Source organism: Megalobrama amblycephala, linkage group LG2 (assembly GCF_018812025.1).
Source record: "Megalobrama amblycephala isolate DHTTF-2021 linkage group LG2, ASM1881202v1, whole genome shotgun sequence".
NCBI lineage: Eukaryota > Metazoa > Chordata > Actinopteri > Cypriniformes > Xenocyprididae > Megalobrama > Megalobrama amblycephala.
In genome coordinates this window covers 39,222,117-39,241,407 of record NC_063045.1, presented here as the reverse complement: position 1 = coordinate 39,241,407, position 19,291 = coordinate 39,222,117, and the positions used below count along the sequence as shown (strand labels likewise).

Sequence of the window (19,291 nt, the reverse complement as noted above, 5' to 3'; positions counted from 1 at the left end):
ACAATCATTTGTACGATGGGATTGGCGGCGTACGAATTTTTCATGAATCACATGTGAAGCCTGTCGTAAGATGATTTCTGCACTCGGATCTGCACTCATTTCCACGTTAGATTGATAAATGAGGCCATAACAAAAATATATTTTGGTTATGTTGACAATATGCAGAGTTACAAACATGTTTGAGATGAAGACGTGGTAGTTTTACTGTAAAGAATGTGTGTTCTACTGTGGTTTATTTTCAATAAAAATAATGGGGGAAAAAAATACTGAAATTTTCTGAATACTGAGTCCATAAGTTTGCTTTTGGCTATAAAAGGAATAAATCGTAAAGTGAAGGACCCTACATAAAAGTGCCCGCTCACTTTTGTCCAGGAATGGCCAAAAATAAAATTCTGCCTACGCCACTGAAATAGGGTCAATACTTAATTTCATTTAAATATCAGTGAAACCAAATAATGACCAGACACACTTGCAGCCAAGAGTGTTGAAATCATTGGAAGAAAGAATGAAAATGACTCATTAGATCACCTACCCAACATCACTGCTTCATTTAGAGACTTGGATGATGTGTTCTCCCCCCTGCAGTTCACTTTTATAATGCAGTAAAAATTAAATAACACTTTAGGAAAATCAAGGTTGTTCTTTTTAAAGGCCTCGGCAATGAGACACATTTCCAACAAACATCTGGAACCGAGCAGTACTTTGTTTGTCCATGTTTATTCTGCTTTTCGAGACGGTGGGCCAAAATGTCTGAGCTTGCTTGGATTTCTGAAAATTATGGATTTTGAAAAGAAAATGAATCGTTACTCATGGGTCACATCTCCAATCACCTCATCATATTTAGGGTGATTTCTACAGGGGAGCTCAGAAGTGGCCAGTGTATGCATTAAAAGCAGATGAATAGAGGAGGGTTAAAGAAGACTGGATTCAGTGTTTACAGAATATGAATCACTGTTGGATGGTTTTCAAAGATGTTTTTCCAAGTCGTGTTCCCTGACATTGTGGGAAACTATGGAGCAGAAACACACCTGCTGTTCACAAATAATTAGGCAATTAAGATTTCCTTAGTGCAAAACTGTGTAACATCAAGCCACATTCAAGAAACATTGAGCAGAACAAATATCTGGGAAAACTGTTCGCAAAACTATGCTTATGTAGATCATGTCATTTGAATACTCTGACAATGTTCCCTGCAGTTCCATCAGCACCACCACTATCAAATCTACAGTGCAAAACACACATAGAGTGTATACAGATTCTTGAATTAACGGCTCCTGTGAGACAGAACTTTTTAGTGTATCATAAACATAATTCCAAATGAGTCTTATGAATATGAGTCTTCTTTTTAGTGAATAGGGATGCTAGCGACCCGAGGTATGTAATGGTGTAAGTGGTTTTTGTTTGTTTGTTTGTTTGTTTGTTTGTTGTTGTTGTTGTTGTTGTTTTTGCAACCATAGTTGATTCTTTGCTAACTCAATAAGTGTAATTCACCTTTATCCTCAAGGTGGCTGATACACAGTCTGATATATAATGATGACGTGATGTTTCACTCATAATCACTGCAGACATAAAACAAAAGAATAACAAGTATCATCGGCAAAACTTGAAATGGCTCAGCAGTTTACTGCAGAGCAAGTACTGAACGCAATCAAACATTAGTGTCACTGTCTCATGATGGTGGATCTGGTGAAGAAGCTGTCAGTTTTTGAAGACGTTGAATATGTGGACAATATAGTTGAGATAGCAAATATGAGCCAGATGCTGAATGTACTGGGGAAATTAGCTCTGACGATGACAGTGATGATGGTAAAAAGCATCTGCTCAAATTTAATGAATATCATTTATTTTATTATTTTGTAATTGTTATTAAAATATCATGAGAGTTTTATACTATTACAGCAGTTAGCGATCCAGCCGTTAGATATAGATCCGGGTCGTTAAAGACCCGAATATGTAATAATGATTGATGAAAAATTCATGCATTTAAGGGTTAATAAAGTCTCTAAAAAGTCTTAAAAGTCCATAAAAATTGTATGTAAACACATTTTGCAAGAACTCTCTTTTATTAAATAAACACAAACTCATTTATTATTAAAAAAAAAAATCTTTATACATTTGGAATTTGAATAGCATTTCTTTTTTTACAAATATTTATTCCTCAAAACTGCAAGTTTTTGCAAAAACCTTAACAATCGACCTGCATTAAACATGAAAACTTGGATAGCAACAGTGTTATTTAGTATTATTTTACGGAGCCCCTAAAGGGACATGGTGAAGAAGAAAAAAATGAGGTGGGAGGAACAATTAAATGTCAGCGCTTTTGCGTTCTCTTGGAAATGTTTGTGTTCCTCCAAGAAACTTAGCATTCACTCGCAAAGAAGGAAATGAGAGAAAACAATTGCATTGACTTTTTATTCTTCCTCCGATCTCATATTTTTTTTCCACCACCATGTCCCCTTAGGGGCTCTGCATTATTTATACATATTTAAAATATAAATATACTTATTTATATTTTAAAATCATATTTTGAAAAAAAGCTTTTTTTAAATTCAGTTTTTCATATTAATTTTGTTATTTTGCTATGTGCTTTTGTAATTTTTAGCTTTATTTTTATTTTTTTTTTTTTTTTGTCAGTTTTAGTTTTATTAATTGTACTACTTCAAATTATTTTATTTATATGGAAGCTTGTTTCCACCACTGAATAAATAATAAAACGGTAATTGTGACTTTTTATCTCACAAATTTGACTGTTTTTTCTCAGAACTGCAAGATACAAACTGGCAATAGCGAGTTCTAAAATCAGAATTGCAAGTAAATAATAAACTCGCAATTTTGACTTTTTTTCTTGCAATTGTGAGTTTGTAGCAATTCTGACTTTATAATTGCAACTTTATTTCTCAGAATTGTATATCTCGCAATTCTGAGGAAAACAGTCAGAATTGTGAGATAAAAAGTCACAATTACCTTTTATATATTTTTTTATTCTGTGGCAGAAACAAGCTTCCATATAATTCAGTTAGTTGCCAATGCAACATTTCTAAGTTTTTCCATCCAATATTTATATATTATTTGTTCTATTTCAAAGAATGAAACTGCTTTTACTAGTTTTAGTTAACAATAACACTGGACAGCAATAACAATAAGATTGTGCTGAGAAAAAAAAACAAAAAAAAAAACAACAACAAAAAAAAACAGTTTACTAGTTTAGCATTAGGAATTGTATGATTGGTAGAAATTCTGCTCATTTGCATAAAGATCAGTTGTGCTCACCTTTGTCACATCACTAATAGTCACAAAAAAAAAAAAAAACTCTTACTGACACTAAACATTTGAATGGTATAGCATGTATATGTATATTTAATTATAATCCACTTAACTGTCGATCTTGCATGCATCTGTACTTTATGTTAATGACAAACATATTTGGAATTATGCAAATAAAGTGAAGCTGGTTTGTGTTCACATCGCATATAAGTGAACCTAAAAGTGAACTTGAGTGACTAAACGTAAGCCATACTCAGACCACTTTCCAATTCGGTTTGGTTTAAAGGGATCTGGAGTGGTGATATGAGTGATATGAATAATGCAGCAGTCACACTAGACTTTGAGCATGCAAAATTTCTATGGATGCTGCAACAGTCGTAATATGAGGTCACACTCTGCAGTTTTAAACATAAAAAAAACGTATCCATTGCCTCAAATTGCCAATCGTCCATAAAATTCTAACATAAATTGTCACATTTTGTGCTTTACAAATTATTTACAGAGAATTTCTTTCTTCTCATGTTTCATAAACAAGACCCACTGAAGATAAAGCCTTCTGGTCATTTTTGTGGTTGCAGAACGTATATTAAGTGGGGTGTTTGAGTACAGCAAGTCAACAGGCTCTCCCACCCGAGGTGATGACTACTTAAAGCCCTCTCTGTATCATCATTTTTATAATTGCTTTCACGTCGTTTACATGAAGGCCTTTAGTTATGCATACTTAATGACAGTGCTATTCCCTCTGAGCTCCACGTAACCTTTGAGGCTAGAAAAGTTCACACAGGTAAGCACTTGAAAAGTGCTATTGAAAATGAGGCCGGTGTGCTTATGCATTAAACATTAAGTCCCAGTAGATGACGAAAGAGAAAAACACTCATTTAATCGAGTCCATTTTCCAAAGAATTCCAATTAAATATCTAAAATGAAATAAAATCTTTTGCTGCATGTGAAATCAAAAAGCCCATCTCTCTCTCTCTCTCTCCCTCTCCCTCACTCCTCACTGTTTTAGAGGTAATATCGGGCAAATCTGGCATGGCTTTAAGCAAGCAAAGTCCGTTTGGTCAGCGGTGTGTGTGGCGCCACGTGCAGCTCCTCGGTATTCAGGCTGCTGATTTGAATGTCAGGAGTGATAAAGGAGGGGTCGGTAACGAGGGATGGATGGAGCGTTGGAGGAGGGGGAACTAATCGCGCAGTCTTCACGCATCCATCCCGGAGCCCTAGAGGCCACATTTATGAACCTCTGCGAAATAAAACGCCAGACAGCGGTCCATCACAGCAAAGCAAAAAAAAACGTACAGAAACACGTCTCACAGTCAGTAAATATGCTAGCAACGACAACATCAGAGATATTAAAAAGAAGCGTGGCGCTATGACTTTCAGGCCTGACCCGCAGGCGATATTTTGGAATGCTACAGTTCTCCAGAGTTTGTATATGTCTATTCTTAACAAATGGCTCAGATGATTGACGTTTCCTGACGTACGCTTATGCTATTTATTTCCTGCTCGTGTCGGAGACCACGAAGAGCGGCAGATTGACTTGCCGTTTCGAAATGCATCAGCCAGAGTTCCAAGAGAACGTCAATCACACCTCACTACTGACCAGCAATCTCTCTCCTTGCCATTTCTCTGCTATCGGTCTAGCTGTGTATGTAAATTCATAGATAAGACGACATTATACACAATGTGTGTTTATGCAGGAATAAACCAGAAATGCCGTCACCGGAGTTGGCTTAGGAAATGGAGTAGAATCATAAAAAGAGAAGATCTATCATTCTTTTCACAGTTCAGATTCTTTATTTATTGGTTAGCAACCAGCTATCAAATTTGGGGAAAATGTGTATTAGTAATATTAAAAATTTGCTAAATGATTCTGTTGGACATTTTGTGTCATTTTAGGAGAAACATCTGAGACACGGTTGATACTACAATGAGAGATATATGACTGTGATGAATCATGTTGTAAGTAGGGGTGTACAGCGGAGCCAATATTTGCATCTGTATCTATCTGTAACAATCTCAGAATTATTTGTATCTGTATTTGCATAAAGCCGGAAGTGGGAGGGGCTTTAAATGGACATTTGTAAAATTACTTGAGAAGAAGGTTATAAATGTATCTATTCCATTCGTAGTTATCATCTAACAATTATGCCTTGCATAAGACATGAAATACTTATTTTTATTATAATTATAGTATTTCTTTAAATATCTTCCAATTGTCAGAGCCAATAGCCTTGTAGACAATGCTTCATGACGTAATTCGGTTGTGCTTTGGGTGACCCGAGTTTGAGTCCTGGCTCAGGGACCTTTCTCGATCACAGGAAATAAATATTTAAACATCATCAAATTAAAACAATAATACTAAATGTTAAATAAAAGAGAACATTTGTTTTGCTAAAAAAATTGCTAAAACAACTTTTATGCAAATGCAATTATGATCAAAATTATAAAGAATACAAAGCCTAAATGCTTTCGGTCACAGAGAGAGAATGAGACAGAGAAATATCATGTAGTACAAGGTTTAAAACATTTAAATAGACATATCAAGTAGTAGAAAGTGTGTTTAAGTATTGTAGCTGATATTACTCTTTACAGAGGAACCTGTTATCCAGAAACCATGAGAAGTGACTGTCTGCCAAATATTTTTTTCTATTATTTAGCATATTTTGTTATTCGTTTTGAAGCCATTATCCATACCTTTCCGAATAAGGTATTTGGCTTCAGGCACATCCGTTGACAGCATCATTTACTCAATCTGATTTCATTTTAACCTCAGTCAGTAACTATTTCAACCAACTAGCAACACAAGCAGGATAAAACTTGAGTGAAAGAGTGTCCATCACCTCTGGTTTAATCAGTAGGTAAGTGAAAGAAGTCACTGAAAGGGTGTCAGTCCTCTTGTAAAAGTGAAAAGGCATCCATTTCTATTCACATGCACATGGTTTTTACCTCAAAAGTGAACTATAATTTATTTTTAAGTGTAAAATGTTAAATCTTATGTTTGGGCTTGGTAAGATTTTTTTTAATATAGAAAGGATGACAGTTAAAGACATTTATTATGTTACAAAAAAATGTATATTTCAAACAAATGCTGTTCTTCAGACTTTATATTAATATTTTTCATGCACAATGATTTTCAACTAATAATAATCAGAAATGTTTCTTGAGAATCAAATCAGCATATTAAAATGATTTCTGAAAGATCATGTGACACTGAAGACTGGAGTAATGATGCTGAAAATTCAGCTTTGATCACAGGAATAATTTATATTTTAAAGGGGTCATGAATTGAGAAATCAACTTTTCCCTGAGCTTTTGATATATAAGAGGTCATCGTACTATAAGAATATCCTATAAGTTTAGAACTGAAAACACCCTTGTTAGTCCAATAAAAGCTTTTCCGAACTCCAGGCCCAGCGAACGACTTGTCTTGAAATATGCCCATCTATGTCATAGATAGGTGAAGCGCCACCTCCACAGAAGAAATCAATGGCTACTTCATCATTGCAACATTAGCCTTGCCCACTGGTGTGTTAGTGAGATGACAAGGAGAGAAGAGTGATACAGGACTAAAAATAGCATTACCTTTCAAAGGATCCTAATGCTAGGAATATGGTTATTTATTTTCAACAATGTCAATGTCTCAGTTGAGCTTTATTTGTATTTGGTACATTTCACTTTGGATTCTATGGTAGATCAATCGCATTTCGGAGCAGGCTTTGCAAACAGACTTTTACGATATGGACTCAACAGTAATGCAACAACATGTAAGTAACTGTGTTAATTCAAATGCTTGATCTGACATATGATTCATGTACAGTCAGATGTCCTTTGTCTATGTGTCAGTGAATCAAACCAGTGACTAAATGGTCAACTTCACGTTGATTCTCTTAATAGGATGAAAGTACAACACGAATTCCGGAAAAGTTGGGACATTTTTTTTAAATTTGAACAAAATGAAAACTAAAAGACTTTTAAATCATATGAGCCAATATTTTATTCACAACAGAACATAGATAACATAAATGTTTAAACATAGAAATTTTACAATTTTATGCACAAAAAATGAGCTCATTTCAAATTTGATGCCTGTTACAGGTCTCAAAATAGTTGGGACGGGGACATGTTTACCATGGTGTAGCATCTCCTCTTCTTTTTAAAATAGTTTGAAGACTGAGGTTATGAGTTTCTGGAGTTTTGGTGTTGGAATTTGGTCCCATTCTTGCCTGATACAGGTTTCCAGCTGCTGAAGAGTTCATGGTCATCTTTGACGTATTTTTCATTTAATGATGCGCCAAATGTTCTCTATAGGTGAAAGATCTGGACTGCAGGCAGGCCAATTCAGCACCCGGACTCTTCTATGACAAAGACATGCTATTGTAATAGCTGCAGTATGTAGTTTTGCATTGTCCTGCTGAAATACACAAGGCCTTGCCTGAAATGGACGTTGTCTGGAAACCTTTATATACCTTTCAGCAGTCATAGTGCCTTCCAAAACATGCAAGCTGCCCATACCATATGCACTTATGCACCCCCATACCATCAGAGATGCTGTCTTTTGAACTGAAAGCTGATAACACGCTGGAAGGTCTCCCTCCTCTTTAGCCTGGAGGACAGTGCATCCGTGATTTTCAACAAGAATGCCAAATTTGGACTCGTCTGACCATAGAACACTTTTCCAATTTGAAACAGTCCATTTTAAATAAGCCTTGGCCCACAGGACACGACTGCGCTTCTGGACCATGTTCACATATTTTTGCATGATAGAGCTTTAGTTGGCATCTGCAGATGGCACGGCAGATTGTGTTTACCGACAGTGGTTTCTGAGAGTATTCCTGGGCCCATATAACTTAATTAGTTGCTAGAATTCGTTTTAGTTGCTAACATTTCTCAGTTTAAACATTTGCTATGTTATCTATGTTCTATTGTGAATAAAATATTGGCTTATGTGATTTGAAAGTCTTTTAGTTTTCATTTTATTCAAATTTTAACAAATGTCCCAACTTTTCCGGAATTCGGGTTGTAATCTGTTATTTAAACGGTGATTAAATTATATATAGAAAGCAATCAAAGAATGCTCCCTTTACAATCGCTTGAGCTGTCAATCAAACAGCACACGCTGGAGCTGTCAATAAAACAGTGCAAGTTTACGGAGTTCTGGACACATGCCAAAACTCCCATTCAACATACAACTCTCTTAGTTACATTGCGTTTGCACTGTTAGTTTTGATGAAAGCATACATTAGTGTGTAGAAATAGAGTTGCAATGATGAGATCACTGCTTTCATGGGCTCGACAACATGTCTGTGATTGGTTACAATGTTCATCACTGCTACCTTTCATGCCGCAATCTAAATATAATGTCATAAATCTAAATATAATGATACAATCAACACTTGTCATGATCAGTTAACCTTGAAAGCTGTAATAGTAAAAAAATGCTAAAAGTTTTCGAAAGAGTACTACTATTTCATATGCAAAGATGTTAGCCAATCACAGCAGTGGGCGTTTACGCTGAAGTCTCACAGCAGACACGCCCCTTAAAACAGAGTGTTAAAACATTTTTTGATGTAAAAAGCATACTATCGTTATGAGTGCACCCCAGGAAACATTATAAAACTATTTTGAACTGTAATGATACAAATAAATGCAGCCTTAGTCAAGCATATACTGCATTTTTAATTATAATTCTATCTACTTATCTATAAATCAGCAGTACTTTAATATGATGGTGATGACAAAAATATTTGGAATTATGGAAATGCAAAAAATAAACTGAACCTGGTTTGTGTTCACGTTATATGTGAACTAAAAGTGACTAAATGTAAGCTAAACTTCCAAGATGGAATTGGTTTAAAGGGGTCTGGAGTGGTGATATGTGAGTGATATATGACTAATGCCGGAGTCACACAAAAGCTAAAAGAAAGTCACACAAAAGCTAAAAGCTAAAAGGTCAAATTTGCTTTACAAGGTTAAAAGTGTTATCACAAATCAAACAGAACACTTTTAAGTGGACCAAAAAGTGATCAGAGTTCATTTAAACTGTCCTTGACCTTAGATCCCTTTTTTTTTTTTTAAGGCCCATTTAGCTGTAGCAGATTTTTTTTTTTTTTTCGTGGAACCAGGCCCACTTGAATATTATTTAACAATTATAATGATGATGATAATTATATTGCACTCAGATAAAAATAACAATTAATGCACTTTGCAATTAAAAGGACTCCTGAAACTAAATAGAACAGGCCCTCATCTGCCCACTAGCACATTTTTTTATATACTAAATAATATATTATTAATAATTATTCATATTATTATTGCTATTTATAATATATATCACAAGAGTCTCAGTTTAGTTTGCTTTAAAGGGTCCAAGTTCATTTAACCATTCACATATTAGCCGAAATTCATACAAGTCCTGAAATGAGGCAAAAAGTGTGAAAAGACCCTGAGATTAAATGTTTTAAATTTCACAAAACTGCACCACGATAATCGCTTCAAGAGAAAGATGAGTCTCTGTTTTCTGAGCTGATGTTTTGTGTTTGCTCAGGGGTGGGTGGTTACGGATGATATGAGAAAGCGTGGGACAGACAGAGAGAAAAAGACACAGATCAACACAGTCAGCCTGCTATATCGCAAGCACTCGCTCGCTCCCTCTCCGCAAATACTCTCATTCTGGAGAAGGTGGGCAGCCGGATACATGAGGCTTATCCATCTCTCCCAGGGCATGCTGGGTAAAGCTCAACTCCTGCCGGCTAACATAGACCTAAGCCACACAGAGCTTCAGTCTCTCCAAGGAGGGCCACACACGTGTTGTACAGGGAGGGGGGATTTATTTACTCATATTTAGCTGCATCCATTGATAAAATCATATGAGAAACTTAAGTGCAGCTTGCGGCTGATGCTATCTGGGCTGCGTTCGCAGGGCTGAGCCCGTGTGTCCTGGGAGGTTGATTTATGTCAGAGGTCAGTGATTGATGTCACGTCCAGCACATACTGGGACGCAGGGTGGATGTGTTGTCATACTGACAGTATGATGTATGGATGAGCTGTTGCCAAGGAAACTAGTCTAATGTGCTGATGTTAAAGGGTCTATTAACATTTAGTAAAAAATATATAAATATATTATGCCCTGTCCCAGATTAATATGCAGAGACAACTACAATTTTGACTTTTAGATTATTAATGTAGTTTATATATTATATATATAAAATAATTAAAAGAATTAAAAATAATTATTTTCAGTGTTTTCTAGTTTCAGTTATTTTAGCTAATTTTAGCTTCATTATAGTGTTAGGGCTGTCAAAGTTAATGTGTTCTCTCCACTGTTATTACTGTTAACTAATTCTATGTGTCACAGATGAAGAAGGCAGATTAATGCAGATTCATAATAATAAACAAGGTTTAATTCAACAAGCAGGTGATACGTCGTAACAGTGTTTAAACACAAACAATACCCGACAAACGACAGAACAGAAGAGGAAGTATAAATACACAGTAAATGAGGACACTAAACAGGAACAGCTGTCAAGACTTAACTAATTAGAAACCATAGTGACTAATGAGAACTAATACAGACAAGACTGAACTGAACTGAACATAAATGTGACACTATTAAAAATCTGACTGAAATAAAACAGAAATATAAGATGAAAAAATTAAACTTTTAAAACCGTAACTTATTTTATTTCATTTAGTTTCCAGGGTAACATTTCTCATTTATATTTAAGTTGAAGTAGCAAAATTAATAAAACTAAAACTGAAATAAAATAAATTAAAGCTACACAGCTTTTATGTTTTTTTTTGTTTGTTTGTTTTGTTTTTATATATATATATATATATATATATATATATATATTTCTAATTCAAAAATAGTACAAATATAATAGTATATAAATAACACTAAACAACACTTTTGCTATTTAGAAATTTATAATGTTTATTGTAGGTGGATTGTTAAGGTTTTAAATTTTATAATATACCATGCATGTATCAAAAACTACAATTAAAATCAATTCATGGCAATTTGTATTTAATTTAGTTGAAATGATGAAAATATATTTTAGTTTACTTTAAGTTATCAAATGTAATTTTTATTGCAATTAACAAAAATGTTTTCATCCAGTTTCTGTCAATGATAACATAAATTGGAAACTTGATGGGCTCATCCTATGGTGTCAGTTGGGGGAAAGAAAGAAAGAAAGAAAGAAAGAAAGAAAGAAAGAAAGAAAGAAAGAAAGAAAGAAAGAAAGAAAGAAAGAAAGAAAGAAAGAAAGAAAGAAAGAAAGAAAGAAAGAAAGAAAGAAAGAAAGAAAGAAAGAAAGAAAGAAAGAAAGAAAGAAAGAAAGAAAGAAAGAAAGAAAGAAAGAAAGAAAGAAAGACCTTTCTTGCAACTTCTGATTAAGTTTACTTTCTCCAGCCAACTAAACTATATCAATCACAACCTAACACGTTAGATCACTATGCAGTATCAGCACAAGAGATCAGATTTGATGAGGCTGAGAAAAAAAATGAAAGGTGGTAAACTATAAATCTATGGTATGGCTATTAAACCTACATTCCTTGGGTGTGGTTTATTATAAAGAGAGTATTATAGGGAAAAATGAGTGGTTTGTGGCAGCTTTATGTCAAACAATCTCAAAATCCTCTATTGCCCCCTAGTGGAACACACAGCCGCACATCAACACTTGATGAATTCCGAGAGAGGGAGCTCAGTGTGCGGCCAACCCAGCAAGTTTGGCTTGCTGCGCTGTCACGGCATGACAGTGACAGGCTTCCTGTGCTTAGAAGAAACAAGGGTAAGACAGACAGCCTGAAAAAGGGAAACGAGAGGAAACAGAAGTTCCTTGCTGCTCTGAGTCTGAGCAGAAACATGAAGATGTCAATAAAACACATACACTAAACACTATCAAACTGTTAAAAGCAGAGACGTTTTCCACCCCACTGCCATCCCAGTGACCTCTCCTTTATTAAAAAAAAAAAAAAAAAAAAAAAAAAAAAACCTCATTGCCCATAAGACAAGCCCGCTTGACTCGAAGACTGAGAGGCGAGAGTAATTTTCTAGTGAGAAGATGGTTTTCCTGGAACATCTCTGTAGTTCTCTAATTGGAGTCTACAGGCTTTTTAAGCTCATGCTTGCATTAGCCCCGTCTCGTCAGCAGTCTCTCCGCTGAAGTGACAGTTAAAGACCTATTTCAGCCTAAAAAAAAGAGCATTCCAGATGGTCGAAGACTGCAGCGGATATGTCTTAATCTGCAGAATAGCATTCTAGGGCTCTCTGCCTCAGAGAGTCGACAGGGTCAAACGCTAATTGGAAGAAAGAGGCGTAGAATGAGGCAGAAAAAGGGGACATCAATGAAGGTGACGGCATACCTGACAGTGAGGATGGGGGTTTGAACAGCCCATCATGGCTCCTTTATTCTCAAAGATCTGAAACACAAGAGAAAGAGACATTATGTCCTGTCAAAGAACACAGACATAACAAGCCACAGCAAACAGTATACATGTGTACAGAAACAACCCAAAACATCCTGCAGACAGACAGGTGCAGACGAAACATGCACTCTTTTATTAAAACATGAAGACATCAGAGCACATGTTGCTGTTTAAAAGGAAACATCCTGTCGAAGGGAGTTTTAAGACTTCCTGGCACCTCCCTCAAGGGTGATATAAAAGGATTTGAGCAGGATCTGTCCTTGACTACTCCGCTTGATAAATATTGACTCGGCTAAAGTCATCACTCTTCTGGGTCTGTAAATCGCAAAGACAAGGCAGAACACATACTCTGATGTGTTTAACAGAGAGGAGATAACCATCGGAGTTATCTGGAGGAGTCGGTAATTGTAGCAACCTCCCAGTAGACGCTTCTCAGATTGGGCTGAACTTTGCTGTATCCTAAATTAATGATTTATCATTTGTTTCTTTTTTAATTATTATTTTAATGTTCATTGAGGTTCACTTATAATATTAATAAAGTTTTATGCACACACACACACCAAATATATATGTGGAAAAAACATTATTTTCAACCCGGAATCTGACCCTCTGTCTGAAATGACCTGTTTTTAAGAGGTGGTTCCTTTAAGGCTTGACATTAAACAGCCACTAACATCATTGCATAGGAAACAGTATCTACACCCACTCGCTATTGAGTGTTTTGAAAATGTTATCCATATACATGCATGTCATTTACAAACAAAGCATTTTGAAATCGTTCATTTGCGGTTTGCGTTGTAGCTGCTCTCAGATCCAATACAGCTGACTGCTTCATCTGATGACAACAAAAGTGTCTTTGTGAACTCTCCATTGCACTGTGCCTCGTTTACAAAACAATATGCAGTCAAATGCTCCGAACTAACATATGACGCGATCCATGATGCCATTAAAAATAAACCATCCATTTGTTCCTTCCACTGCTATCCTGCTAAAGTCTCTACAGAAATGAGCAAATGAGCTGTTTAAACTTGACGCATCACTCGAAGCAAACATTCCTATAGCTTCCATTTACTCTTCCATTAGTCCTCTTGTCGGCAGACTCAAGCACGTGTAGTAAAGTGAACATGCATCTGTATACTGTAGCCAGTGTAGACAGTGTCAGTGATTATAATGGGTTTTATATGCTTTTGATGTTATGCAACGCTCGCATCAAGTTTAGGCACATGTCAGCCATTAAGCGACTGAATGCCAGTGGGCGGGCATATGGTGTGATGATGTAAAACTATTCGTTGATGTTTTGCCCTGGAGGCAGTCATATACAAATGTATTTGCCTGTGTGACGTCACAGATCACCCGATATCCAAACGAGCCATTTTTGGAAATTGATTAAATAAATACTTTGTTTATAATGAAGAGGACCTTTTAAGCTATGAAACTTTGATGTTTTAATGTTACAAAGACTTCTTATATAATAATAATAATTATAAACTTTAATTTTATAAAGTGCCTTTAAAAGCAGCTTCTCAAAGTGCTGTAAAGTATATAAGCAATACAACTGATAAAAGTAAATAATAATAATAATAATAATAATAATAATAATAAACATCAACAAGCAAATGCAAGTTTAAAAAAAAAAAAAAGATGTCTTAAGTTGAACTTTAAAAATGTCATAAGTCAGAACTTCCCTAAGTTCAAGAGGCAGAGATTTCCAAAGGGTAGGAGCATAGGAAGAGAAAGCCCTGTCACCCATACATCTTAAGAGTGTTTGAGGAACAACCAGCAAGTTTAATTGTGAGGAGCATAATCTGCGATTAGGAGTATAAGGATGTAACAGTTCTGTTAAATAATGTGGTGGCCAATGCAAGGATTCCAAAATTGGAGTAATATGATTGCATATCCTGGACACAGTTAAGATCCTGGCAGACGAATTTTGTATATTGCAGCTTGTTGAGTGTGGAATTACTGTCGAAAAAGTTGTTACAGTAGTCTATCCGAGAGATGACGAAGGAATTTATCAGCTTTTCTGTCACAGGAAAATGTAACATAGGATGCAATCTTGAGATGTTTTTGAGATGGAAAAAATATGTTTTAACAGTATTCTGAACAAAAGAAATAAATGAAAGATTAGCATCAAGAATAACTCCAAGGTTACTTACTTTACTTTGGGATTCTAAAACAGAGCCAAAGACCAAAGTCAAAGACAGAGCTTTGAAAATTTGATGATGGGAACCAATGAGCATAACTTCGTTTTTATCACTGTTCAGAGACAGGAAATTATTACTCATCCATGTTTTTATCTCAGTAACACAGTCGGAAAGAAAAGCAGCGTCAAGGCGCTTATCAGGTTTTGAATGTATATAAATCTGCATATCGTCAGCATGCAAATGACATTGGAGGCTGAGCAACCTCAAGAGATGGCCAAGTGGTGACAGATAAATGTTAAAAAGTAAAGGGCCTAAGCCTGACCCCTGAGGAACACCAGTGAAAACAGAGCTAATCTCAGACCTATGAACAGCCATAGAAATAAACTAGGAACGGTTAGTGAAATAGGATCTAAACCACTTCAAAACTGTCACACCAAACACTCTTTCAAGATGTGTGAGTAATAGATTGTGATCAACAGTATCAAGCAGCTCTTGAAGGAAGGAGAAGAATGAGAATGAATGTTGCACCAGACACAGTGCTTATGTTGAACTGTAAGTTGTAAACCACAAAAATGTCGCCGCCTCTGCCAGATGACCTCGGGAGATCTAAAATTCCAAAACCAGGAGAAATCAGGAGAAGTCCATCATTTTCTTTATGCCAGGATTCGGTTAAAAACAGCAAGTCCAAATTTAGTCTCTACATGGGAAATCGATGTAAGGCAGATTGTTTATCTTACATCGGCATGTATGGACAAAAATATTAGGAGAGAATGAGACTAAAAGGCTGCGCCTCAAGCCCCAGTGAATATATCGTTTAGGATGCAGCAAGTCAACGTCTCGACAGAGTTTGTAAGAGTCTTTAGCTAAAGATAAGAGTTAGATAAGAGTTCCGTTTTAAGCTCAGAAGTTGGTGTGCAGTGTACCTTAGGGCCATAGTCAGTAAGTCTGCATACACAGCCAGTCCTAATCCTCATTGCACACCGTGAGCTCAGTACCACAGAGTCCAAATGCACAACCGGACCACAGCGTTGATTTCCCAAAATTACCAAAGAAAATGTTCATTGACAAAGGGTTTTTTTGGGGAGTCTTCATTATGGATAATGAAGACAAGATGACTAAAACAGTGGTTCCTAACCCTGATCTTGGAGAACCCACAGCACTGTACAGTTCAGATGTCTCCATAATCATACACATCTGATTCAACTCATCAGATTATTAGTAAAGACTCCAAGACCTCAGATGGGTTTTTCAAGAGACATATTTTTTTTTTTTTTAATTAAGTTGACTTGCGACTTTCTCACAACATCAGCAGAGAACAGCGTGTTACAGTACATTGTGTCCTAACTTTGCGCGTCACTACAGTTTTCCAATGACAAGCAATCTGGGGAAGGGGTGAGCTATTAAACTCTGCTTTGGATCACACAATCGAACCAAGTGTGAAATCACCTTAATATGCAGCTGTGTAGAATAATAATTTGGACCAATGTTCCTGGAGTAACCTGAGGTCAGCACTGTGCCTTAATGCTGTAAGTCAATAGCAATGCTAGCACTTGCTTTTCCCATGACCACATGAGCACACTTATGAACCATAGACGTCAAACGTTGTTATAGGTAACATGCTGAAAGTCGCTGCAGAAATAAGGTTGTGTTGGTGCAAAGTGCTGGACGAGCAAAAAAATGACAATATAATGGAGACATGTTTTACCAGCCTCCTACGTTTCTGCCGCTGCCTCAGAAGACGTAGTAGTCCAGCGCGGCGGCTAAACATTGTCATGTTGTAAATATGACAACATCTGTATTGCAAACTCCTCCGTGTTGCTGCTGTTTTTGGCGTATACCAACCAACGCAACGTCATTTCCATAGAAACCAATGCAAATATTCCGGAAAACGAAAGAGCACCACAGGATACACAAATCGAATCTGAACAGTTGCGATACTCAGTGTGGAAGTCAATCATTTAGATTAGATTCCAATCGGATACTCAAATAATCGGATTTGGACTGACAGTTTGAGCGTAGCCTATAACAGGGTATCCAATCCTGATTCTAGAGAGCAACTTCCTGCAGATTTTTTCTCCAACGCACAAAAAGTTTCTAGTGGTCCTGAAGATCTGAAGGAGCATGACTGGACTTCCCTGCTCTATGGTCTTGTGGACTTTACACTGTCAGAAAAAAAAAAAAAATGTGTAAAAACTTTACCTTTAAGGGTAAAACAATGTGTCACTCAAGCAGTACCCTTAAAGGTACAACTTTATACTTTATTTCCCCCTACAAGGTGCATATTAGGTAGTCCATGGTAGTACTCTTAAGGTACTACTATGAACCTTTTATGGATAAATTAGGTGCAGAAATGTCCTTTTGAGGGTACTGCCCAAAAAGAACCTTCTGTTCTCCTAAAGATAAAGTTTTTGCACAATTTTTTTTAAGAGTGTACAGACAAAAGCAACATAAGCAATCCCTCATTGACTGCCCTTTAAGAGGTTCAAACCTGCAAACTTTTGGCTACCAGCCCACAGCTTTGACCACTTGAATACACCCTGTAAATATGTTTCTGAATTTAATTTTAACTGATATAGCACTGATCTCCTTGCTAGTTTATAGCTGTTATACACCATATCATAAAATGCATTAGGAGAGGTATTTGTAAACTGCCGTAACTGTAAAGTATATTGTATTTCTGCACACCAAGAGAATATTCTCTTCTTGTATTATATGGTATTGACTGTGTTGTGTGTTATTTTGTAGTCGATGGGTGCCTTCCCCTCATTATTTATCTGTTTGTGGGAAAACTGCAGACTAGTAGTTCGTTTACACCTACCGTTGATCATGATGACAGTTGTTGTGTTTCATCAATATGTTTGGTTGAAACAAGAGTTAATTTTGGTTACACTTTATTTTGAAAGTCCACTTTAGACATTCTACTAACTATAAATAACTTTGCAACTACATGTATAACTCTCAGAGTATTAGACTGTTAGTTTATGGTTAGTAAAATAAGTTGACGTAGTTGCAAAGTCACTTATAGTCAGCAGTATGTCTGTTGGGGAGCATCAGAATAAAATGTTTGCAGATATTAAGCAGACAGTCTACTAATAAAAGTTAGTAGACTGTTAGTAAAATGTTTAAAGTGCTATTTATTTATTTACTTTCCCAATATGGGACACATTTTTATGTTACATAGAGAAGGAATGTTGAATAACTATGAACAGGAATAGACCAGCAACAACTGGCCAATAAAACTCCAGTTATCCAAAAACTCAGCTGTCTCTAGATTTTGTGTTCCATTCACATCCATTAATGTGCCATTCATGTGCTAAACATGGGATAGTGGATATAAAGAAATGTTTATTATTGGGGGGGGGGGGGAACAAGTAAGATGTAGAAAATGATGAAATGGCACATATTGTACAAATATTTGAGGACAAAATCCCTATTTGAAGGTTAGCCAATCACAACAGAGACCATTTATCTATAGAAGTAGCAAAAAAGGCTGTAAAATAGTCATATAAAACTAAATTATGGCTATTTTTTGTTGCAAGAAATATAACTAACATTATAAGTGGGCTTCAGAGAAAAACATAAAATGATAAAGTGTATAGGGTTCTGTACCATTAAGCAGAATTCCTTAGTTAAACTGAATCTATAGTCTGTCAAAAAGCCATTGAGGCTCAGGAACTCTCTCACGATCGTAAGTTAACTATCTTTTGGCACAAACATCTTAATTCACTGCATTCATATCCCTGGAACCCTTTGAAGTGCTCCATTATTCCCTTGCCGGAGCATTAATGTGTCCAGAGAGGCCAGAGGAGTGCTCCACACTGCCTGTCATTGATCAGCGCTGAGACGCCCTGACTGAAGAGCATCTCCCAATTGATCCAATTAGCGCTGATGAGGAAGACTGGAACAGAACCCAATCGAGCGGCGTCCCTGCATCTGACTCCTTTAAACACACACTCTTATGTAGTCACGTCCCTGTGACTCCACTTCTACAGGGAACGTTTCTTCCAGCAAAAAATGGTGCAAATGTTTCATTAAGTTGCTACACCCCCGGAGAGAGTCACAGTGAAACATTTTTAAAAATGAGTCATGGGTCTCAAGGCTGTATTTTAGTGCAAATTAATGTAAGAGTTTTGCTTGTGAATGCAAAGTAACAGGTGCACCAAAAATAGAAATAAGAGGACGAGATGTACTAACCTGCACCCATGTGTATGCAGCGCCCAGCTCTACAATCAGATCCGCCCACTTGTCAATCACTTTTCGGATCTCTGTAGGCTGCATGAGAGGGAGGGTGACGTCAGACCAGGGGTGGAAACACATGACCTTACTGAAAACAAACAGGAAAACAACACATTTGGTTAAAAGTTCCCCTAAAAGCATTATCTTATTAAAAGCATCCATCAACCTATCTACCTATCTACCTATCTATCAGCCCGTCCGTCTGTCTGTCTGTCTGT

General features: G+C 36.3%; 1 protein-coding gene across 2 annotated transcripts in view; it reads right to left on the bottom strand.

The window, feature by feature from the left end:
* The window catches only part of galt (galactose-1-phosphate uridylyltransferase), a 162,631-nt gene that overhangs the window by 132,902 nt on the left and 10,438 nt on the right, over positions 1-19,291 (bottom strand). For both annotated transcript variants that reach the window (XM_048175271.1, XM_048175278.1), the window contains exons 5-6: positions 19,032-19,161; positions 12,631-12,687 (exon numbers count right to left, since the gene is read on the bottom strand). In XM_048175271.1, coding sequence (XP_048031228.1) covers positions 12,631-12,687; positions 19,032-19,161 — 187 coding nt within the window. The remainder of the gene's footprint in view (positions 1-12,630; positions 12,688-19,031; positions 19,162-19,291) is intronic.